We start from the raw sequence: 25,637 nt of genomic DNA on the forward strand, positions 1-25,637 counted from the left end.
GTGTTGTTTAAATTAGTGACCGGCTGTGATTGGACACAGCCAGTCATGTGGTGAAGAGCCATGTCATTGGCTACAGTGATCGGGGCTGAGCTGTATCCAGGGGAAAAGCCTCAGCCCCGATCACCGCTCTGCGCGCCACCGGAGGCACGAACGAACACAGATACATGCCGCTTCCCAATGCCGCTCTGCATTGACAGATCCTCCGCTTCCGACGCCCGCCACCACCGCTTCAATACCCCCATCGGGGAACGGCTGTGTCCCGGGGGACACAACGGTACCCCGATCGCCGCTCTGCGGGCCCCCAGGGGCCCGCAGTAGCGGCGGAAAGCCGAGGTCGTCATATGACGACCACCCAGGATGGGAGATCCCATCTGTGGACGTCATTTGACTATGGCCGGGTATTGAAGTGGTTAAAGTGACCCGGTCACAAGAATAAGAATTGGCAAAGAATGTTATCCTGTGAAGAAGAGATATTATACTTGCCTGTCACATTGTATGTGGTACAGTCTTCGCTCTGTTCAAAAGCTATGGTGACTGGAAAGTCCTCTTTATCTAATACAATTTTGAGAGTGTCGGATTTTTAATCTCCAGCCGAGTAATGTGCTTCATCTTTACTAATAATAATGTATATAAATCCTTCTTTTTTTTTGCAGTTTGGAAGCGGTGTTGCCATCCATGAAAATCCTGGATATGTTGAAGAATAGCATTAAACAGCCTATATGGATAAATGCTGACATACTGCCAGGTCCTGGAGGAAGTGCCAATCCAGTAGATGCCACAGAATTCCTACAGACTGTGTCATTATTTTTCCCAGATGTGACATTTTCATTGGGTTGGACCACTGGATGGCTACCAGGACGAAAAAATGCAGGTATATTCCAGACTAAAAAATAGTCTTTCAAACTTCAGCAGCGCTAAAGGTTTTGCATAAAAGCTTGATAGTAAATCCAACTGAAACCGAAATTCAAAAACAGTCTTTTGCATATAACAGTTCATTAATGATTCATCAGCTGTTTGAAACGTTCGACCATTGATACATCTAGTGTTTATGCTCCCTCTAGGAATTGCACTTGCCAGAAAAAGATCAATCAAAGCCTCATAGTATGTATGGGGTGGCTACGATCACTGCCAAACGAACATCCGTCCGATCCTCAAACGATCAGCTGAAATGGAAACAGACACTCACGTCTTCTGATTCACAAGGATCCAATCAGCTGAGAGTTTTCCATAATACTTGGGCAAAGAAAGGAGAGCTGAAGCCTCATAGTGTAAAACTGTAAAGCTTTTTATTATCCAAAAGACCCCCTTCCCTTAATACATTAAACTTACAAACAAATGATAAAAAGAGCATCCAATAAATGGTAGCAGGGTGCATTCGGTTCTGTTAATCTCACCACCTGTCGGCGAGCTGTAATCATCTATGGTGGTTCCCGGGGAGAAATCAGAGCCAATGACCTGTATAGCAAGCCGTGTAGTACACCTAGACGCGTTTCGTGGATCCGTCTTTATCAATAGGCGCCCACCACCAGCTGATGAATCATTTATGAACTGTTATATGCAAAAGACTGTTTTTGAATTTCAGTTTCAGTTGGATTTACAGACTATCAAGCTTTTATGCAAAACCTTTAGCGCTGCTGAAGTTTGAAACCATTTTTTAATCTAATTTTATTTTAATTGTAGTTTTGATTGCTTCCTTTTTAGAAATGTTTGTTTTTACTATAGCAGCTGCTTTTCCACTTTATTAGTATATTTCCCTAAGCGCCGGATAAGTGATCTTTTTTGAGAACTTCTGTGTTTATATTCCAGACTATCATGTTCCTGGACAGTAATGTGTGTTTTTTTTCCACTAGTACAATTTTTGCAAATGTACTTATTTTAGCCAACAGTGGGGTTGATTTACTAAAACTGTATAGTGCAAAATCTGGTACAGCTGTACATGGTAGTCAATCGGCTTGCCTACCGGGCTAATTCTGACACTTCTCTCCTACATGTAAAAATTATTTTTTTTTTTTTTTTTGCTAGAAAATTACTCAGACCCCCCCCCAAACATTATAGATTTTTTTTTTTTTTTAGCAGAGACCCTAGGGAATAAAATGGTGGTCGTTGCAACTTTTTATCTCGCACGGTATTTGCGCATCAATTTTTCACACAAGTTTTTTTGGAAAAAAAAAACAATGCATTAAAAAAAAAAAAAAAAAAAAGCAGTAAAATTAGCCCAAAATTTTTACATAATGTGAAAGATTGTTACGCTGAGTAAATAGATACCCAACATGTCACGCTTTAAAATTGTGCACGCTTGTGAAACTTTGGTACTTAAAATCCCCATAGGCGTCGCTTTAAATTTTTTTTACAGGTTACCTGTTTAGAGTTACAGAGGAGGGCTTGCACTAGAATTATTGCTCTTGCTCTAATGTTCGTGGTGATACCTCACATGTGTGGTTTGAACGTTGTTTACATATGCAAGTACGACCTACGTATGCATTCGCTACTGCGAGCGGGGACGGGGGCGCTTTAAAATGCATTAATTTTTTATTGTGAATTTTACTTTTTTATTTTTCTATTTTGATTTTTTTACTTTTTTTGATCACTTTTATTCCTATTACAAGGACTGTAAACATCCCTTGTAATAGGAATATGGCATGACAGGTCCTCTTTACAGTGAGATCTGGGGTCTATAAATCCCCAGATCTCACCTCCTAAGCTGAGAGGCCTGAAATAAAAAATAAAAAAATCTCAGCTTCCCTGCCAAGGCAGGGGCATTTTTTTTCAAATGCAGAGGCTGGGCATGACGTCATAACAGGCCCGGCCTGCGAACGATCATAGAGACTTCAGGGACCATCTGGCCCTCTGGAAATCTATATCGTCAACATCCGGCGCCGGTTGGTTCCTTCTCCGGCTCACCGATCGCACGGGTGAGTCTGTAGAAGCACCGGGGGCGTTCCCTCTCGCCGCCTGTAAGAACAATCAAGGGGCTGAGCTGCTATGATTGTTCTTGCGGTGAAGGGAATCGCCGGCTCTAAAAGAAGATATCTGAATGATGCCTGTAACTGCAGGCATCGTTCAGATATCCCCACTCAGTCTGCGACGTCATATGATTGTGGGCGGGCGGGAAGTGATTAAGCTTTAACAAAGAAAAAACCTGGAAGCTGATTGGTTTCTATGCAGAGCTGCACCAGAGCTGCACTTTCAAGTTTTTGTAAATCAACTCCATTGAGTATCAAGACACCCTAAAGATAGACCAGTTTTAGACCAGGGTTTCTCAACTCCAGTCCTCAAGGCGCCCCAACAGGTCATGTTTTCAGGCTTCCAATGTTTTTTGCACAGGTGGTATGATCAGTTTCACTGCCTTAGTAATTACCACAGCCATTTCATCTGAGGAGAATCCTGAAAACCTGACCCATTGGGCCGCCATGGGGACTTTAGTTCAGAAACACTGATTTAGACACTAGCAAAAGTGTGTTAAATCATTGAACAGGATAGAAGTATGTGTTGGTGCGGTGGCGGTGAGCACAGAAGTGTGACGGTACACTGGCTTTGAGCACAATAGTGCAATTTTCCTGTACAATTTCATATGGCTTGCCATGTACTTTTTTTTTTTTTACTCCGTAAAATTCTGTTTATTGAACAAGTACAGGAGATTACATACAACTTGAAATCTTGACATGGATTACATTCAGTATATATAGCTTAATGTATTATCACTAAATACAAAGAGAAAAAAAAAAAAAAAGCCCCCCCAAAACAACTTTTCCCCCATGTGAGTATCATAACGAGTAAGACATTCAAGTTGATAGTGTATACATTCTATTATGTTATTTTGACTTCATTTGTCTAACATGACCTCATTTTGCAATACATTGTGGTGTAGGGACCTCGATCGGAAACAGGAGCACTGTAAATGTAAGGCTCGTGAACCAGGGTAGCTTAGGTCCTTTCGGTGCAGGTATCTGGGGAGCTGAGCCACCTCTCCCACACTTTTTCATATTTGGTAGGGCATCCTCTATGGGAATAAATTATTTTCTTGTATGGCAGAGAATTATTTATTTCTAGCACCCATTGTGAAAATTCTGGTGGTGTGGGCCTCATCCATACTCTGGCTATTACCTTACGAGCTGAGAAGAGAGATTCTTGTAAGAATATTTTAGTAAATTTGTTAATTTCCGGGTCAGGAAAAATTCCCAATAAACACGGTTTTGGTTGTAGTGTGATGGGCGAGCCCATGGTATCATGTAGGAATTTTATAATCTGAGACCAAAACTGTTGGATCTTAGGACAATGCCATATTAGGTGAAAGAAGGTGCCTGCGGCATGGTTACACATTGGACAGTTAGTGGATTGGTTCCTCTTATATCTTGAGATCCTAAGTGGCGTGAGGTAAGATTTGTGTGTGATGAATATCTGAGTGAGCCGGTCTGCTATTTTAGGGGATACTAATTTGCATGTATCTAGGGCATCGCTCCACTCATCATCCTCAATAATACCTATTTCATCTTCCCATTTAGTTTTCAGAGCATATGCTTGGACAGTTGCCTGTGGAGTAGTTAACATGGCGTAGAATTGAGAGATCATTTTTTTGGGATCTGGGAATTTTATGGCGGCCATTAATGGATTGTCATTTAGGGTAAGTTCGTCTGTGGGGTATTGTGTATGAAAGGCGTGTCTTAATTGTATGTATCTAAAAAACATGGAGTTGGGTAATGCAAATTCCGACTTTAGAGTTTCAAATGTTTTCAATCTCCCATTATTTATTATGTGTGTCAGGTATATTATTCCTCTAGCGCTCCATATCTCGGTGTCCTGCATACGTCTAAACTCTGGGAGGGACTCATTGTGCCATATGGGAGTATAAATGTTCGGTGATTCAATAGAAAGTTTTTTTGATGCTATGTCCCAAATTTTCTTATATTGGTATAGTAATGATCTGCGGTCCGTTCCCAAGCCCTCACCAGCTCTCCCCTCCATCATTGATAATAATGGGTCTAGAGTCTGTTGTATCCATTTTGGGCATAAAAGAAATAAAAATCTGTTTCAGTCTGTTTTGTCAATGTGGAAAATTTGTGAAAGCTGAGATGCGAGGTAGTACATATTGAAGTCAGGGAGTGCCAGTCCAGCTAGGTCAGTAGGGTTCTTTAACTTTTGCCAGGGTAGTTTGTGCCTAGAATTACCCCAGACGAACGGCTTGAGTAGAGTTTCCATTACTTTAAAGTGCCTGAGTATGAGGTATACAGGTGAATGCCAAATCATATACAGGATTTTTGGGAGTAGGATCATTTTTATTAGGTTAATTCGACCCGTCGCTCCAAGTGGGAGACGTGCCCATATTTGTGTTTTCTGTTTGATCATATCGATCAGTGGCGTTATGTTAAGGGAGATGTAGTCTGATGGATCCCGGGTTGTTTGTATTCCTAGGTATTTTATTTTGTCTACTGTCTGTAAAGCAAGTGTGGTCCTGTCTCGGCTTAGTGGGAAACTATCTAGAGGGAGTATCTGGGATTTATCCCAATTAATCCTTAGTCCAGAGAACATTCCGAAGCATTTTATCAGGTCTAAGGCTATTGGGAGAGATTCCTGTGAGTCATCCAGGTACAGCAGAGTATCATCCGCATATGTGCTGATTTTTTCCACTACCTCACCCCTCCGGAGTCCCACTATACCCGGATGTGCCCGTATCGCAATTGCCAATGGTTCCGCCGCTAGGGCATATAACAATGGCGACAGAGGACATCCCTGTCGGGTGCCTCTGAATAGGGAGAATTGATCAGACGGCCAGCCATTTGCCACTACTCTTGCGACTGGGTTTTGGTAAAGGAGTTGGATCCATTTTATAAATCTGGGGCCGAATCCAAAACGAGCTAGGCAGGTCCAAAGGTAGTTCCACTCGATGGAGTCGAATGCTTTGGCTGTATCCAGAGCTACAACCACTCTGGACCCTGGATTGTCATGTGTTGCTTGTAAATTGATAAACAATCTACGGAGGTTAAAAGATGTATTTCGCCCTGGCATAAAGCCAGCCTGGTCTTCATGTATTAGGGACAATATAACTGTGTTTAGGCGTATGGCTAGTATTTTTGCTATTATTTTTACATCTACCTGTAGCAGGGAAATAGGGCGGTAAGACTCCGGGAGGTGCGGATCCTTGCCGGGTTTGGGGATTAGTACTATTATAGCCTCCCGCATAGACGCTGGCAAGTAGGAGCTATTAAAGATAGAGTTATAAAGTTGTAGTAGTCGGGGAACAAGTATTTCTAAATGAGAGGAGTAGAATTCTACTGGTAATCCATCGGAGCCAGGAGCCTTAGCTTTGGGGAATTCCTTAATGGCTTTGGTAATTTCTTCTGCTGTCAATGGGGCCTCTAAAATCTCTATTTGAGCTTCCGTTAGGTGGGGGATACTTATATCATCTAAAAAAGCTTCCATTAAGGTATTATCCGTAGGGGCCTTGGAAGTATAAAGTGTAGTAAAGAAGTCTCGAAACCTTGTTGTGACTTGGTGCGGTTCTGTCATAAGAGTGCCGTCAGGGGAGTAAAGCGATATTACGACTGGGGGTCTGTCTTCGTGGTGTACAAGATAGGCTAGTAGTTTGCCTGCTCTTTCCCCTTGCTCAAATAGCTTTTGTTTTTGGAAAAAAGTTTTCTTTTAGATTTTTCGTACAAGAGTTGGTCAGTGACCCTAGAGCAAAGCTTGAGGTTATTTGCCTTATCTGGAGTGGGGTCTTCTGTAAATGCCTTTTCGGCTGAAAGCAGATTCTCTGTGGCCGCAGTAATAACTGCCCCAGAGGTGCGCTTTATTTTGTTAATGTGAGTAGTAAGTGTCATGCGAGCGTGCTTTTTGAAAGCTTCCCAGACTATCTGGGGGGATGCTGATCCTACATTGGTCTCAAAAAACTGTGACCAGTGTGAGGAGAGATCATCATCTGCTGTAAAAAGAGTTAGCCAAAAAGGGTTTAGTCTCCAAGAGAATGGTGGTCTGTTATGATGAAAGGAGAGTTTAACCCAACATGGGCAGTGGTCAGATAGTGATCTAGGAGAAAAACCTGCGTCTATCAATTTGGGAAGGAGCGTTCTAGAAATCAGTATTAAGTCAATACGAGACATAGTGCGGCGGGACGCGGAGAAGCACGAATACATCCGGGATGAGGGGTTCCTGCATCTCCACGCGTCCACCAAACCAAAATCCTGCAATAATCTTGCAAATCTTGTTAAATGTTGAGGGGCGTTAGGTATAGGGGAGTTAGTCATTCTATCTAGTGTAGGGTCCAAAACATTATTGAAATCCCCCAACCACATCGTTGGTATATTAGGGTGTAAGGCCATAAAATTAAACCCTTCTACAAGAATGGAGGTCTGAAATGGTGGAGGTATATAGAATGCCATTAATAAGATTATTTCACCATATAACTTGGCTTTTAAAAAGACATATCGACCTTGTGGATCCGACACCAAGCCGTGGAGCTCAAACTGGGTGTGTTTGGCAATAAGAATGGAAACTCCTCTAGAGTGTGAGGTGTGCACGGAATGGTATATCCATCCCAGCCAAGGGCGTTTGAGCGCTCTTTGAACAGAGCCCTCAGCATGTGTCTCTACCAAAACCATTACATCGGCTCGTTGCTGTTTGAGTAAAGTGAATACCGCAGATCTTTTAATTGGATCTCTCACCCCACGTACATTCCATGTGAGAAATGTTAGGGTAGCCATATGATAAGATATTGTAAATATTGAGCTCCACGACTTCCGTCCACCACTACATATTGTTTGAGAATTAACATGGGCAAATATAAAATGAGGTATAGTTTTGTATTTTTAGCGTCTGGTAGCAAGCATAATACAAGTATAACGAGCCAAATGTAGGGATTTCGTCTTACATTATGATATATATTGCAAACCCCCCTCCCTGCCCAACACATTCCCCAACTGGTGCGGGCTTTCCCCATTAACTGCCAACATGGCATAAACATCGTCCAACCTGCAGAAAAAGTATGGTGAGTAAAAAGAGTAAGAAAGATTGCTAATGTTGCCAGGGCAGAGAGAGTAATCCTCATCTCCGCAATGGCAACTAACGCACACTGTATGACGTCACATGTTGCAAACCATCTTAGGTTGGGTATGATAGGGCGAAACTGCGCTGCATAACAGAGCATACCGTAGAACTGGGCCCACTTACTGCAGTGAGCCCATTAGCCAGTTGCCTTCCTCCGCCGGAGAGGTATGGCTTAAAAAGTATAAAATAAAATGAAAATAAAAATTTTTATATTAAAAAAAAAAAAAAAAAAAAAAAAGGGTAGGGGAATTAGGATAACACTCCAGACATGTCGTTTGTGCATCCTGACTCTCTGGGAGCTTTTTGTCCAGGTATATCTTCACAAGGAGGAGAATAAAATGTATACTTAACTGGCCTCTGTTGCGCCAAGAATCATCCAAGCGGCACACATACACAGAGGGCCTTACCAAAATCAAGTGTTGATGAACCGTGTGTGAGGTTTTTGTCATTTCGGGGCAGGTGTAGCAGAGAGCAATGTCCACATGCAGTCTATTGCCCCATCTTGCTGCCATTAATTAAGCCGGGTCATCCTACTATCGAGCCTCTATGCATCTCTTCGTTCCAGCCAGGCAATGGCTTCCTCAGGATCCTCAAAGAAATGGGCTCTGTTTTCTCCTTCCACTCGCAGGCGGGCTGGAAAGAGCATTGCATATTTGATGTTTTTAATACGCAGGCGGCGCTTCACTTCCATGAAGGTCTTGCGTTTTCTTTGTACTTCTGCAGAAAAATCTGGGAAGACAGCTATTGTTTTATTGCCATATGGAATATTGCCTTTTTCACGACTGAGACGTAGTATACTATCTCTGTCCCTATAGTTCAGGAATTTGGCAATAAAGGTGCGAGGTGGAGCGCCCACTGGTGGAGGTCTGCCTGACATGCGGTGTGCACGTTCGACGGTAAATGTAGAGGAAAATGCTGCTCTGCCGTAGGTGTCGCATAATAAAGTTTCCAAGAACTCCGGGGGGTCCCTTCCCTCTACTCCCTCTGGGAGGCCTATGAATCTGAGGTTGCACCTCCTGATTCTATTCTCAAGGTCATCTTGTTTCTGTAGGAGCTGGTTCACTTGTGCCTGCATGGCCTCACTGGAATGCTGAAGAGGGGGGAGGGAGTCCTCCATCATGCTAATCCTAGTTTCCGTTTCTGTGACTCTCTCCCTGAGCTTCTGGAAATCCTGTCTCACTAAGGAGATGTCCACTTTAACCTCCTCTATTCTGGCTGTGAGGGAGGATTGGCATGCAGCAATAGCTTCCTGACAAACAGTTATTGCTTCTAGTACCTTGTTAGTGTCTGCATTCACCGCCGTCTCCTCTCTCCTCGCGGCGCCGCCATCTTGGCCTGGGGAGCTCCGCTCCTGATGGCGGTACTGATCCAGCTTGGCTGTCGTGGTGGCCGTTTTTTTTGGTGGCGACATATTTCTTATGTTTGCCCCGTGTGGGGTGTTGATTTTGGGGCGTCTGGATGCGGTAATGCCGGGAGGATATGCTGGAAAGGATGTGTGTCCGGCGGAGCTCAGCGTCTCAGCGTCCTATTCCATGCCGCTTCAGGCCACGCCCCTTGCCATGTACTTTTTCTACTTTTTGTTTCCTTTATAGAATTTGCTAAACTAGTATCATTATCCATCCTCGATGTTTTTCTGTTTGTATTAGAAGGATTGCCTGGGTTCTGATCTCTGTTAAAATAAATATTGTTTTAAAGAGCGTATGTAATAAATAGTGCAGTGCTTAAATAAGTACAAATCTATAGGCAAAATAATGCAGTGCTTTAAAATGCACACATGTGCAAGCAAACAATGTAAAGCCTAGAAAAGTATCATGCAAAGTGATAACACCACAGCGAGAAGTCAAACCGTCTGTAGTAAAATAGTCCAAAATATAAACACTCCAGTGAGGAGAACAGAGTTCATCTTCTGTGAATAAATGATCATGTGACAATCTTCAAAGCACCCCTATCGTTGTGCACCGTCACCAAGGTAAAGAGGGCAAAAACCACACTTACCAGAGGGAGTGGACTCCCTTACCGGAGGTATGGAGTCGATCTCGCTAAGTAAGTGCAGGATATGATCACCAAATCGGCACAAGGGCATCTCTCCTCCAAAGGTAATCATATAGATGGTATCTCATCAGTCAACACTCCGATCTGATCGCCAGCATGGAATTTGGAATGGCTCACGGTTCAAAAGACACACCCTATCGTTTTAGTGAAATAGGTGATTATTTTTCTTTTTTTTCTTTTTATTATAATAATAATAATAAGTGTTTGAAATGGCAAATGGACTTCAAGTTAAACCAGAAATAGTTTTTTTTAAGATAGTGTGCCTAATATTACGTCTGTTGGTTTGTCATTCTTAGCATATAGCACATATGACCCTGAACATTAGGATTATCATTGAAAGAGTTGCCTCTTCCTGAGTTCAGAGAATTTGTTCCAGAGAGAAATAATGTAATTATTCTGTTGCCAACATACGCATTACTTTGATTCTCTGACCAAGTGCAGATATCTGTTTGTTTTTTGTTTTTTTGTTATGGACAAAGAACTTCCTCCATGTGAATAACAGAAGAGGTTGAGACTGGTGTTCATGATGTTGCCACAGACTTAAAGCCAGTTATCTTGTGAAGGACAAATGTGCTTTCACTTGTGTGAGTTGATGATCTTCGGAAATAAAGTACTTTGCTATATATAAAGCCATTTACATCACTGTGATGTTTAACATTTTTATTCATGAACATCACTTCTCTTAGTCGGAGAAAATAGACACAGGAAAAAATTCTTAGCAGATAGTATAATGTTTTTCTGACAGCTTGGTCTTTGCGTATACAGTATGTACCAGTTTTATGTGTTTTATAGAGTGCCCTTCTTTCCATCAGGTAATGCCCAACTCCAGAAAAAACTTAGTTTTGGTTAGAGTGGGTCAATGTCTGTCACATCATTGGAAGTTCTCACCTCCAGCGTATGACCGGTTACCATAATATCTCACCAACATTTATACAGAAATTTATTTTGGCACTTGTTCTTTTTAATACAGTGGGGAAGGTTAAAGCTTGCCATGTTTTTTTTTTTTTTCTTCTGTGTCTTAGTCGATTGTTTACCCTCTGGGGTCACTGAAACAGGAGGTTAGGAGAAATTTATTAGAAAGGGTCAGCAATAGTTGGTGGGGATAACCCTTGACTACGTTATCCAAATGTTAATGACAAGCTTTGGTTGAAGGTGGGTTTTCATATTTATGTCCTATTCATTTACCGTCAGATAATCACATACAGGAGGACCCCTAAAATATAGTAGAGTTTCTTGCTCATGAGGGGGTAACAAAAAGGACAGACAGTAATGCTTAGAAGAGGAATAAAACACTTTCTTTACAGTTAAAGGGGTTGCAAACCCTTGTGTTTTTTCACCTTAGTGCATCCTATGCATTAAGGTGAAAAAACACCTGGCAGTCACGGGCCCCTCAGCCCCCCCACCCCCGTTTTACCTACCTGAGCCCTGGCATTTCACCTGGCGTAGACGTGGTCTTCCTTTGCCCGGGGTTCTCGGCTCTCGATTGGATAGATTGATAGCGCAGTCATTGGCTCCCGCTGCTGTCAATCAAATCCAATGACGAGGGGGACGGGGCCAAGTCCGGCATTCGTGTCTATTGCTGGACTCGGGAGCACGCCCGCAAGGTAACCCCCAGGAGAGCGCTTCTCCTAGGGGGTTATTTGATAAGAGGAGGAGCCGCGAGAGCCGCCGGGGGACCCCAGAAGTCGGTGTTCAGGGCCACTCTGTGCAAAACTGCACAGTGGAGGTAAGTGTGACATGTTTGTTATTTAAAAAAAAAAAACGTGAACCTTTACAATCACTTTAAAGCCATAAAATAGATCTGTATCCGAATAAGAATGCTCCTTTATGGTGCCAACTTCACTCCCCTTAAAGTGATATTAAAGTCTTGTTTTTTTTTGTATAAAAATAACAAACTTGTCATACTTACCTGCTCTGTGTAGTGGTTTTGCACAGAGCACCCCTGATCCTCCTCTTGGGTCCCTCGCCAGCGCTCCTGCCCTACCCACCTGCCTGCACAGCAAGCAGCTTGCTATGGGGGCACCCGAGCCAAGCTGCTGCTCTGTGTGTCCATTCAGACACAGAGCTGTGGCTTGGCACTGCCCCCTCTCTTTAGTCATTGGCTCACTGACTTTGGCTGAGACACAGCAGGTGCCAGTGGCTCCCACTGCTGTCAATCAATCAGGAGGGCGTGTCCCAGACAGCCGGGTCTCTCATGCAACATCACTGTTTTAAGATGGGGCTCAGTTAAGTATTGGGGAGCTGAGGCATAGAATACATTAAGATTAAAATCTTCTGCCTTCAGAACCACTTTAAGCCCCGGTTCACACTGTAACATTGCATGTGATTCGCACAGGAATCACACCACATTCCTGTGCAAATCATATTGGCTATTCTGTTCAGTGCGCTTTGAGCCCATCATTTTGTATGGCTGAAATCGCACTGCATCCGCACAGTTATTTTTTTTGCTGCACTGGAATTGGATTGCATGGGAGTTCATACCCATCTGATACGATTCATGTAAGTGCACTGTTTTGCAACCTTATTTTGGGGTATCAACTTTTAATTGACACCCGCAGCAGGTCGCATGAACACAGTGCGATTGCCGTGCGATGCGGGAACGCAGCGATTTCCTGTGCGTATTCTGCATCGCATCAATGTGAACCGAGGCTAAAGTTAAATACTTGTGTTCACTATATCTATTACTATAACTATTACTTTTGGACCCCATGATTGCCCAATCGCATGAACACATGCCTAGGCGTTTGGTGTCATTATCATTCGTCAAGGGTAGGATCAGAGTTCAGATTAGCTGATTCTCCCTCTTTATTAACAATCAAATGGTTCTAAATGTCTAGGCATTTAGTCAAGCCACTAATGGACATAAAATCTTGCATAAATTCTTTCTGTTTCATGATTTCTGTTATCTTTTGTGACTTAAAAGAGACAGGGTCAGCCATATATGATTATAATGTCACTTTATTTTTGCAATGATAGTAAACGGTGCTAGAGAAATGTCTATTTTGCATTTTTGATGCATAAAGGTTTTCTCCTTTTCAGCGTATTGCAAATTGGACATTCAGAAAGGATGTGGGTGGAACTAGTTTGCCCTATTTGACCCTTTTCACACTGAGCCATGGGCCGTCTCAACGGTAAAGCGCAGCTAGTTTTGTGATGCTTTACCGTCGTTTTAGCGGCGCTATTCGGCCACTAGTGGGGCACTTTTAACCCCCGCTAGCAGACATAGAAAGGGTTAAATGCGCCCGCATAGCACCGCTGCCAAAATGCTTTGCAGGCGCTTCGGCAGCGGTGCCAATTCATTTCAGTGGGCAGGGGTGGTGGAGGAGCGATGTATACACTGCTCCAAAGATGCTACTTGCAGGACCTTTTTTTAAGGTCCTGCCAGCGCAGCGCCCCAGCGTGAAAGCACTCGGGCTTTCACATTGGGGTGACAGGGGAGGTGTATTTCAAGCGCTTTACAGGTGCTATTTTTAGCCCTTTAGCACCTGAAAAACACCTCAATGTGAAAGGGGTCTTTCGCTGGCCATACACTAGTGACTAGTAGATTTTCGAAAGAAGGTTTGTACAAATATTCATACAAAAATGATCTATACCTCTGATTACTTAAAGAATATAATTCAAAAAACTTTACATTTTTATTTGCTTTAAACATTAGATTTTTGGAACTAATAGACTTCTTTTCCTGAACGAAAACCACATTCACTGTTACAAATTTATTAGTTCAAGAAAAATGTTCCAGCCTGCTGTAGTTAACATGGATTCCAATGGCATAATTCACACCAGTGCAGTGCGTTCCAGTGCAATCAACAAAGGTGGAACATGCTGCATTTTTTCTGTACGCACCAAAATGCTTAAAAAAACGCACTGCATGACAAGGGAAATCGCCTGTTTTTTAATGGTGACTGTCCTGAGCGATGTGACTCTGCATGCTGCAATTTTGGAAAATGTTCCTGTTGTTGTTCAGTCGTTTAGTCATGTCCGACTCTTTGTGACCTTATGGACCATAGCTCACCAGGCTTTTCTGTCCTCCACTGCCTCCCAAAGCTTGCTTAAAGTGGTTGTTAACCCTTGTGTTTTTTTCACCTTAATGCATCTTATGCATTAAGGTGAACAAACACCTGGTAGTCACTGGCCCCCCAGCCCCCCCCCCCCCCCCACCCCCCGTTTTACTTACCTGGGCCCTGGAATTTCCCCTGGCGGAGACGTGCTCTTCCTTTGCCCGGTGTTCTCGGCTCTTGATTGGATAGATTGATAGCGCAGCCATTGGCTCCCACTGCTGTCAATCAAATCCAAACTAGGCGGGTGCCAGGGGGGGCGGGGCCGAATCCGGCATTTGTGTCTATGGACGCAAATGCTGGACTCGGGAGCGTGCCCGCAAGGTAATCCCCCCGGGAGAGCAATTCTCCTAGGGGGTTATCCGATAAGAGGAGGAGCCACAAGAGCCGCCGAGAGACCCTAGAAGTCGGTGTTCGGGGCCACTCTGTTATTTAAAAGAAAAATAAAACGCGAACCTTTACAATCACTTTAACTTCATGTTTATTGTTTCGATGATGCTATCTATCCATCTTGTTTTCTGTCGTCCTCTTCTCCTTTTTCCTTCCATATTTCCCTGCATCAGGGTCTTTTCCAAAGAGTCCTCTCTTTGCATTAGGTGGCCAAAGTATTTGAGTTTCAGCTTCAGGATCTGTCCTTCCAGTGGATATTCAGGGTTCCTGTGTTAACACACAGAAGTTGTATCAGCATGTGATAAGAAGCAATTCCTTTGCAACTTTGATTGGTGTTGTGTTTTTTTTTTTTTTCATTTAACCCTCACCTCTCCTTCCAGGTTACTCCAAAGCACATCTCATTCACACCTGAGCGCAGCAGAAAACATGTGTTCCCTGCTTTCATCTTTTGTGCGTTTTTCACGCGTAAACATGCGACATGCATAGGGCACCCCTTTCACTCAAAAAACACATGCTTGCATGGCCATTTGGGCTGCATTCGCATTGCGCATTTCCGAACGCAAAACACGTGCCTTGACATACATTCTGGAAACACATGGCAAACACTCACGCCTATTTATGCTGCTTTCACATCTGCGCATTTGTGAACTCAAAATTGCATTGTGGCTGCACAGGCTTTATACTGGACACATCACGGGACTCTGATGCAGAGCTTTCTTACATGTGCCCCTCTGTATCCACACTTATATTAAGAAGTGCACTATTTTTACAAAGGTATCATTGTACTATGTAGCTTTCTTTGCCCCCTTTTGTTACAGAATGTTTTTTAGCTTCCCAGTCCAGCATCAAATGGCAGCAAAGGCACATACTGTAGAATGTGGCAGCATTTTAGTGTTTAGCACACAGTTATACCTCTGAGATGATCTTAACTAATATGCTGTGATTTTAATATAGTAGATATACAATATGAGGTGATGCGCAATTATCTTTGTTGTATGTTTAATTTTTAAATCTATTTTTCATATACTGAAGGGTTTTTTTCCATAGCTGGAGGAAGTGGTTTATAATTAGGACACCACGCTCCTTGGGTTATAGTCTTTTTATTTAAATACATTTATACTTGTTGCTAAGTGTTTTCTTTTGGTACGTTCTATTTGTGCGTTTTGCGTCAGAGCCCCAAGGACATCACTTAACAGCTTTAGTGTTCGCTGTAAAACTGTTCAATGGAGCTGATGAAAGTAAGAACAAATAGATGAAAACTGTATGTAATAATATCTCTTATTTTGCCAGATATACAATAGTGTTGATGAGACAGAATAGATAAACTTTATTCACTGGCTTTCCTCTACTGTAGATTCTTATGGTTTCTAGTAGTGCTGTGGCAGGTCCTAAACTTCTCTCAGTCTTATAATTAGATGCCTAAATAATATCAAATGGATCTAATTTAAGCAACAGTAAATTATTGTTTTGGAACTAAACACATTTAAAATAGAGGTGCACTGATTGGAAATTTTGGTGCTGAAACCGAAAATGCAGGATGCACTTGGCCGAAAACCGAAAATTAGAGTTTTTTTTTTTTAAATATATTTTTATATAGAATTGTATTATATTCTATATTACACCCAGTAACGTCTAATTGGTTTATGCACTGAAGTCACTTTATATTTATTTTAATGGTTATTTATTAGGAGTGATTAACTAGGTTTACCTATCACAAGAGTTCACGTCACATATTGGTTAGATTGAGTTAACTGTCAGCGCCTCACTACTCTCTAACAATGTATTATATTCAACTTTTTAATTAATATCATGAATTTTAAATTAATATGAATTTGTCGGCCATTATTGGCACCTTTAGTGCAAGAAAAGTTCAAGAAAAATGTATCCCTTTAAATTCTATGTATGTCTTCACACCAGTCCGTTGCGCTTCCATTGTGGTGTTCAAAATCCTGCTTGCTGCATTGTTGGTCAGTTAAAAAAATCACACCAAAAACGCACATCCCCGTTGAAATGCATTGAAATTGCAGCAAGAACGCATCAATAACGCACCTGTGTTACGTTTTTGATGTGTTTTTTGACTCGCATGGCCTTTGAAAAACATCATAAGCTTTTTAAAATTGTGGTAAAGGTGTGGAAAAATCGCGTGCATTTTAGGCACCATTTCACCATTATTTGCACCTTTTTTCTCTTTTTGGCAAAATGGCAATAACACAATTTTGTTTCGGTGCATCTCTAATTTAAAATGTATGTAAACCCTAAAAACTTAAGAGCCTCTGAACTACAGAATAGCTCTAAGTTAGGTGGGTGTTAATGGGGACATGTTCTGCAGTTCTTAACACTTCCTGTCCTAGTGTTGTTTTTGGGTTTAGATAAACTTTAAAGAAGTGTGTAGTCCAGTATTTCATAAACTCTATAATCTGCAGAAAATTCTATCCAGGGTACCACTAATGCGGTGCTCCGATGTGACAAACTACGATACTTTTTAAAATCTCCATAGGCGATGCTTTCAATTTTTTTTTACAGGTAACCTGTTTAGAGTTACAGAGGAGGTCTAGGACATTGTCCTTCCTTCGTGGTGTTCTGCCCCAAAGGATCCCAAAGAAATTGCACTTTATTTTCTGAATGTGGTCAGAACTATCCGGATTTATCTGAGAGTCGCATTCCTTTATTAAAAAAAATGACTTTTTTTTTTTTTATTGCCAGCAGGGTCTCATAAAGGACACCCTGCTTCTACGTCCACCATTGCTACGTGAGTAAGATAACTAATCTTGAGAATGTATGCACTCAAGGATAAGGTACCCCCAGTAACTCTATGTGCTCACTGCACCAGATCGGTTAGAGTTTCTTGAACTTTCCAACACCAAGCTTCTGTTGTAAAATAAATAAGATGCTCTGTTTTTGACTGAAATATTATCCTAAAAATGATTCGGTAACAGATGCAATAAACGATGTGCACTAAGCAAAATCAAACAATAGTGAATGTTCAAATGGCAAAGTGTCACTAGATAAGTGAAACTCTTGTTGCCCATATGCAAATACAACAAACTGTAGTATAGCTGAAATAATCCACAATGAAAAGTGTGTCACCGCTGTGCTCTAAATGTGAAAATTGTCCGCTTACCGAATCAAAATATCCCCCTAAGAGATCATATGCATGTGAGTGGAAGCGTTTCTGAAGGCAAGTGGTCAGCCAGCTCCAGGGAATGTATCCAGGTTTATGGTGCTCCTTAAAGCAGAGTTTCGCCCAAAAGTGGAACTTCCGCTTATTCGTCTCTCCCCCCCCCTTAGGTGCCACATTTGACACCTTCGCTTCCGCTTCTGTTGGACCTCGCTGTGGCAAGGTCCAGCAGAAGTCTGGCCCCCTCCCTCTTTTCTCCATCGCCGGACCAATTGGAATGCGCAGTGTGCTTCGCGTATGTGCAGTAGGGAACATTGGCTGCAAAGCCTACATCGTGGGCATCCTGGACAGGTAAGTGTCGATATTTTAAAAGTTAGCAGCTGCAGTATTTGTAGCTCTTGACTTTAAATTTTTCGTGGGGTGGGCGGACATCCGCTTTAGGCTGGATGAACACTATACAATATTCTTTCAATTTTTTCCTTTAGATTTACCAAAACCATATAATATGAGGTCAAACCTTAACAGTTTCATTTTGTATGCAATCAGGCAAGCCCTTGAACTACATAGTTTTGGTAAATCTAAAGGAAATCGAACAAAACAAGTTGTATAGTGTGAATCCAGCTTTAATCTCGTTAATCACATCGGCTGTTGGCTTGTGGTTTTCAGTGAACTACCACAGCGTGGTAGTTCATTCTCTCTTCCTGTCAGATTGTATCTGCACGTACGGGATATATGGGCACACAGATACAATGGCAGATCTGCTGGAGACCTGCATGGCACCAGCAATCTGTTAATAATAATAAATAATAAATGCATATTTTTTTTACCTGCAAACAAATGTGCATTTATTATTTTTTTTTCTAAAAAATGATCTTATCTTTTAAGTTTTGAGGGGTCCCTTGATTTACCTCATGTATCCATCCATCTTTGTTTTGAGTGTGTAAATACATCCTCCACATATAAAATACAATTTTATACAATAAGGCCCCTTTCACACAAAGGGTCCGATCAGGTCCGCCTGTCAGGTGGACCTGATCAGATGGTCCATTCAGCCCTATGGGCATGTGGGTGTAAAAGCCATTTGCCCGCCTACCTCCAGTCCCTTTATAGAAAAAAAAATGGAAGGGGGTCCGTCCGTCCTCTGTTTAGGTGGATCCGATCAGAGGGCAGTCAGGTGTAAAACTGCAGCTGCCCATAGAGCAGAGTGGGCTCTGTCAGTGTCCACTCTGCAAACACTGAGCGGACATGGGTGTGTCATTCGCCCACTTTGCTCTGATCAGCAGGGGATCCCCAGCAGGGAGCAGAGTCAGCAGAGTCCACCCTTTGTGAAAGGGGTTTAATCCTTGTAAACATTTAAGACCTTGTGAAATCACATTATTTTACACATTTGTATAAATCACTTTTTGCATTTTAATAGCATTGGGAGAGCCCTTTACCACAGCATTCATTCTTAATTAGTCTTCACTAATTTCAGGTGCAGCAACCCTTTTTTTTCCTTTGTTTTTATTTTTTAATTGGCGCCGGTTCCATTTATTTATTATTCACACATTTTCCCACATGATTCATACACTTTTTTTCATGACATTTTTTCATTTTGTATGTAGTATGGAAGGGTTTAAACCCCTGTCAGTTTTTTTTTCCCCTATCTTTATTCTATTGGGAATACTTTCCTTCACTTCCAGTTCTGTAGACACAACAGAAATTGAGGGAAAACACCTGCACGGCTTACTATGGGGGCACTCGAAAGAGAGGAGGAGTGTAGAGCGTCAGCGGGGGACCACCAAAGAAGAGGTAAGGGATCGTTCTGTACGATATTGTTGCACAGAGCAGCTAAGTATATCATGGTTTATTTATTTTAATAAAAAAAAAAACTTTGACTTTAATACCACTTTAACACCGCTTTCACACTGGGGCGCTTTGCAGGCGCTACAGCGCTAAAAATAGCGCCTGCAAAGCGCCCTGAAAAAGCCGCTACTGTCTCTCCAATGTGAAAGCCCTGAGGGCTTTCACACTGGAGAAGTGCGCTGGCAGGACGATAAAAAAAGTCCTGCTAGCAGCAGCTTTGGAGTGGTGAAGGAGCGGTGTATTCACCACTCCTAAACCTCTCCTGCCCATTGAAATTAATGGGGCAGCGCGGCTATACCACTGGCATAGCGCTGCTGCAGCAGCGTTTTGCGGTGGCTTTAACCCTTTCTCGGCCGCTAGCGGGGGATAAAAGCGCTCCGCTAGGGCCGAATAGTGCGCTAAATTAACAGTAAAGCGCTGCAAAAATAGCGCCACTTTACCGCCGATGCACCCACCGCCCCAGTGTGAAAGTAGCCTAAGTGTTTGAGTTTAGATACACTTTTTAAAATCATGAATTATGCAATGCCCACATACTTCACCTGGATGATAGAATGCCTGCTGAGGTAGTGCTTGTTGCATTACTGTTTGTAGAGATATCCCGTATGCATCTCTAGCTCTCCCTCCACCATTCATAGCTATGTCACAGACCTTTGAGATGGGGTGCTCAGACAGATTGATTGGATGTGGATTCACCTGATAATTAGGGGAAAGATGAGTGCCTGTGAATGCTCTTTTTATAAGATTCATGAACTCACATTGTGCATAAATCATGGTCATGGCCAGCCTTTGCGGCAGGAAATAGTGCAAGTGATGACAGTTTTAAAATGCTTAATAAAGTATGTGTTGGTTTTGCAGGATACAGCTGGGAGATGGCTAAAGAAATGGCAGAGATATGTAATACTTTAAGCCAACAAGTGACTTTCCCAGTGAGGGCGGCACTAGTGAGACAGTCCTGGCCTGCGCTGCAGTGGCTGTTGCAGACCTCAGACAGGTAATCCTATGTAGATGAGTAATATTTTATAGGTTATGAGTTGTGTATTATGTTATGTGGTGACTGCATAATCATTGCCTCGCCCCCTACCACTGTCAGGTTCATACCTGGTTTTTGTTTTTTGTTTTTTCTGAGTATACTGTGTGCTATAGATGTAGCACATTAACTGTAATTTATTATTTAAAAAAAAGTGAGGGATACACAGAGGTGAGCTCTTCATTGTGGCTTATCTTTCCCTGTCCAAACACAGAGTAGGGGCAAGGTCAAGACATACTTGCATCAATTAACTGGTAGAGAAACAATTAACTTGTTGAGAAACATCCGGTCTCAAGACTTCTGTGCTGTCTGGCAGTGTAAATCTCAGGGCTCGATGGACAAATATTCTAATCCTTTGGTTGGAGAAGCAGCTCCCTTATATGTATTTATCAGTGTATTTAGCTGTTTCCCATACAGTTGAGTTTTAAAGACAAATTGCAGGAAACTTAAAAATGATCCCAGTTAATTGCTTGTTTTAGTCCAGAGGAGAGTAAAAGCGCTTTTACTTCCCAGATCCCCTACTCCCCTGGCAGGTGGCACTTCCCCCACTCACCAGTGGTGGACCCTGCATTGGTCTCAATGACATCAGGACCTTGGACCGGAGCATAGGGAGAAGATGCTGTAGGGACCAGGTAAGTAAATCTACTTTAACAAGTCCCCTACACCTAAACGAGCAAATAACCCCTGCATTGTGCAAATGGCTCCACTGCAAGGGATGATTTTCACGTTTCCTGGACTTGGGCTTTGAAGCCTAGTACACATGGGCCGAATGTCAGGGGGGCATTAGGCAGTTCAGAAGAAACCGGCCAACATTCAGCCCGTGTGTACTGCAGCCGGTCCATCAGAAGCCGCTGAACGGAGTGTTCTGGCGGGGGAGGCATCCCCTTGTCAGAACACAATAGAACAGCAGGGGAGATCGCAACCCGGGGGTTTCGGTTGAACGAAAAAAACTTGTAGTGTGTAAAAGACTTTAGTATATCTTCACACTGCAAAAAGCCAGCACCCAATTCAAATCCATAGTAATCTTTATATATCACATATCACATAATCCCAGCTGGATATACAAAAGCTCACTTCCTCTTATATACAAAATCTAGTCGTCAAAAGTGGAAAAACATCACACAACCTCAGACTGGAATTCCTAGAAAGAGGAGTGAGAGTACTTAAAAACAATACAAAAAGCATAAAATTCAATAAACTCAAAGCACAAATACTGTATGTAAGAATACTAAAATGCACACAGTAAGCAGGAACGGATGAAAGTAGATACTCTGGAGTTGATTTACTAAAGGCAAGCCGGCTGTTCACTATGCAAGGGGATTTTTACTAGCTTAGTGAATGTGTTGAAAATTTACATGCAACTAAAAAAAAAAACAGTATTTTTGCTTGCACATGATTGGGCGATGGAAGTCAGTAGAGGGAGAAATTCCTTGCAAGCTGAAAATTCCCTTGCTAAATGAACATCCTATTTGCCTTTAGTAAATCAAGCCCTATATGTGCAGGTCAATGCACCACCCATAATTAAAGCGGTAGTAAACTCATATCATTACACCCCAAATTATAAATAAGTAATTACATATATGCGCCGCATATATAAGGAAAAAAATAACTTTCTTACTGGATATTAAAATGTTTTTTAACAAGCTCCTGCTTGTTTACAGCCACCACCATTCTAACTGCTGTCTTCCACGTCTGAATAGTATTGCATTTCTGCCCTCACTCGGGCTCCATGTCAATAATTCCACATGTGCGTAGTAGTTCCCGAATCCAAGCCTCGTTTTCATTCCGTCTTTACCATGGCAACCTTCTTTAGCCAATAGGAGCCGATGCACACCGATCCTGCTGCTGTCTTACTTCAGAAAGGGGGTAATAGTATCGTGGGATATCAGGGCTGACGCCGAGCTAAGGAAATGACGCAGCCCCGGCATATATAAAAAATTTTTTCTGGCATGAAGAGCTTGCCGGAAAGATCGGGCGAGCAGCGCATGTGCCGGTGACGTCATTGCACACAAATCGAGTGATTACACTGAAAGCAAGCAGGTAGGAAGCTGGGCACACAGAGCACACAATACAATTCCTTGGAATAATTAATTTAAAAGAAAGTTGATGAAAGGGGTTTACTACCGATTTAAGTCCCAATGACATTCTAGTTTGTAACCTAAAAATCCAGAAAGCTTCATCATGAAGATAACACGAAAAGAAAATGAACTCATAGACCCAGTATGGGTGTTCACAAATGTCGGGAAACATTTGTGGTGATGACATCTTGACCTGCACAGTATTGTTCGGCTATCCTAATTCTCATGGACCTGCTAGAACAACCAACATATTGAACCTAACTTATTGTGCAAGTAATCACATATACCACTTTCCTGGTGTTATGCCTTTAACAACAATAGATAAGACCAGCTATAACTGTTTAGGTGTGGTTGTGTCTTTTTAGTTATGTTTAGTCTTTTACTGATAAAAAACATTAAATGTGAATGTAAAAATGAAAAAGAGTGCTAAGATCTGAAATATCAATGATTAAATCTCACCATTCTCTTCCGCAAATATACAATAGTTTGGCTGCTTTGTGTCACTGAGCCAATTTGTTCTTTACCCAAGTACGAAACCATGATTGACCAGTAAAATTACTAATCTGTAATCATGGTGCTTACTGCATTCTAGATGGAGACCTATTGAGCAATGGGTATTTTTAGAAGCAAGTCATAACACTGTTCACTTGTCAACTCAACTTCAGCACGGAGAGTGATAATCAATAACAATGACTTATTGCAGGTACAGCTTGACTGTCTGGGCTGGAAAAGACGACATCTATTCAGTGGAGGACCTGTTATACATCCGAGAGCACTCTACGGAACACCAGATATTTTATGATTTATTTGAGCCTCACAAGAGTCAATTCAAGGAGACAGTGGATCAGAAATTTAAAAAGCAACTCTCTTAAAATATGATAATTAAACTGGGTCTGTTCATCTTGTGGCTGCTTCATTTTGGTGCAGGGACCTTGTGGTTTTAACGCCATTATGGCCTTTATACTTTCAGTACTGACACGGTTCTTGAAGAGCTCAACATGGCATTAGAAGTAAGGGTAATGCAAGGGTTAGGGTTTTAGATTAAATATCGGGTAAGATTAGAACTTAAAGCAGAGTTCCACCCAAAAGTGGAACTTCCGCTTCAAGCACGCCTCTTACATGCCACATTTGGCATGTCATTTTTTTTTTGGGGGGGGGGGGGGGGGGAGGCAGGTACCTAGTTTTGACAGGCCCCCCCCCAGCTCCCACTTCTGCTCTCGCTGCCTAGGCGACTCCTCCTCTCCCCCTCCCTCCCTGCAATCTTCTGTGACACGTCACAGGTCCCAGAAGATTGCCCGGCCACTGAGAAGGCGCAGCATGGCTCGCACATTCGCAATGCGTAACCCGGTTGTGAAGCCGCAAGCTGCCCACACTTGCAATGCTGGCACCGCGGAGAGGGAGAGGAGCGAGGCTTGGTGCGGCTGCATCGTTGGACCATGGGACAGGTGAGTGTCTGTTTATTAAAAGTCAGCAGCTACACTTTTTGTAGCTGCTGACTTGTAATAAACTTAAAAATGAGTGGCACTCCGCTTTTAGTACTCATCTCCAATACCTGCATTGGCCCACGTTTTATCTATTTAAAAATGCTGCAAGTATGGAAAAATTGGCGACCCACCTAAAATCCATTTTGGGGGGAGTTAGATGAACTCCTAGTTTTAGGAACAATGTAAGGGAACAATTTTATCTTTAACATTTGTAATCTGTGACACTTGCACACAAAGCTACCTAAAAACCAGGGTCTCTGTGATGGCGTTTATTTTATAGCTGGATAAACTATGTTGCTCACTCTACATTTTTTACTATCATTATTCACGCCTAGTCAATAGCCCTAAGGATATATTAGGATAATCTAAATAGTGATGTAGTAGGGGTGCCAGGAATGGGACGCAAGATCTGAAACCAGCTAAAGTCAGAAACAAAGCATAGTGATCAAGCAAAGTAGCATGTTCATTCAAGACAGTGGCATCACTGTAGGGAAGAATAGAATCCGTACAGAAGGGAGTCGCAGAGTCACAAGACAAGCCAGGAAGTGCAGATCAGCAGAAAATATACCAATGCAGATAGTCAAGGAAAGACACAATTACATAATGCACAAAACCACAATGCCTAATTGTAGTATTTATTTGCAAAGTGAGCTTCATACTTGCTTGTCAAAGCATTTTTTTGGAATTGGGCCCAGTCAGGAGTGTTGTGAGCCTTGAGCCAAACGTTCCTTTTGGTAGAGTACTATAAAGCTGGGGGTTGTTATAAGAGAGTATATATTTTTAGGTTTGAAAATATCTATGATGTATTGATTTGGTACTAGTCTATTAAAAATGTTCTTATCAAAACAGATCTTGCATGGTCTTTTCATATTGAGTAAGGTTAAAGCCTGACCATGCACAGCTGTAATGCTGCATACATTTATTGGTAGTGAGTCCCTAATGTGCATAAATCACTTAATTAAACTAGAAAAACAGTGCCTAAATCAGTGCCCAAATCAAGTTCGTACTCTATTCTTCTATTTATTGACCTGAAGGTGCCTGGCTGCTCCTAACCTTCCATTTACTGGGAAGGTTTTCCTCTTTTGAAAATCTGTTGCTCTTTTATTCCTCCCAACTTTGCAAGATGTAAAAGGGGGACACTAAGCTGAGTGTGCAGCAGGGAAACGTGGGTGCGGCTTAGGTGTATATGGGTAGAGTGTTAAAGTGGTTGTGCACCCTCACATATACCCCGTGAAGTTAACAGCCTGAGCTGATACACAGAGATGAAACAAATCTCCCTACATAAGTTTTACTTGTATATCTGCTGTCTTTCCCTTTCTACATTCTTTAGAAAGTGCACACCTTGTTACAAATCTTTCTTCCTTATTCGGCAGTGGGTGTGGACTCTGGGCATACACTGTGTGAGAGCTGATTGGAGGAAAGGCACACACCCCCCTACACATAGGCAAAGGAAGGAAGGAACATGCAGAGTTGTACTAACAATAGACAAGCTCTCTGCTTCTCTATCTCTAAGTTCCCTCCCCGACACAAATTTCCAGCTGCTTTTATCTT

At 42.2% G+C, this 25,637-nt stretch overlaps 1 protein-coding gene across 3 annotated transcripts in view; it reads left to right on the forward strand.

Annotated features, from left to right (window-relative positions):
- FAM151B (family with sequence similarity 151 member B) overlaps positions 1-24,932 on the forward strand; it is a 110,937-nt gene extending 86,005 nt beyond the window's left edge. For 2 of the 3 annotated variants that reach the window (XM_073624430.1, XM_073624431.1), the window contains exons 4-6: positions 654-871; positions 20,353-20,488; positions 23,306-24,932. In XM_073624430.1, the coding sequence (XP_073480531.1) occupies positions 654-871; positions 20,353-20,488; positions 23,306-23,474 (523 nt within the window). In that variant the 3' untranslated portion in view covers positions 23,475-24,932. Of the gene's footprint in view, positions 1-653; positions 872-20,352; positions 20,493-23,305 lie in introns of those variants that run through there. The other variant, XM_073624432.1, reaches the window with a different exon arrangement.
- The last annotated feature ends 705 nt before the right edge of the window (positions 24,933-25,637 follow it).

The sequence above is a fragment of the Aquarana catesbeiana genome, linkage group LG01 (assembly GCF_042186555.1).
Source record: "Aquarana catesbeiana isolate 2022-GZ linkage group LG01, ASM4218655v1, whole genome shotgun sequence".
NCBI lineage: Eukaryota > Metazoa > Chordata > Amphibia > Anura > Ranidae > Aquarana > Aquarana catesbeiana.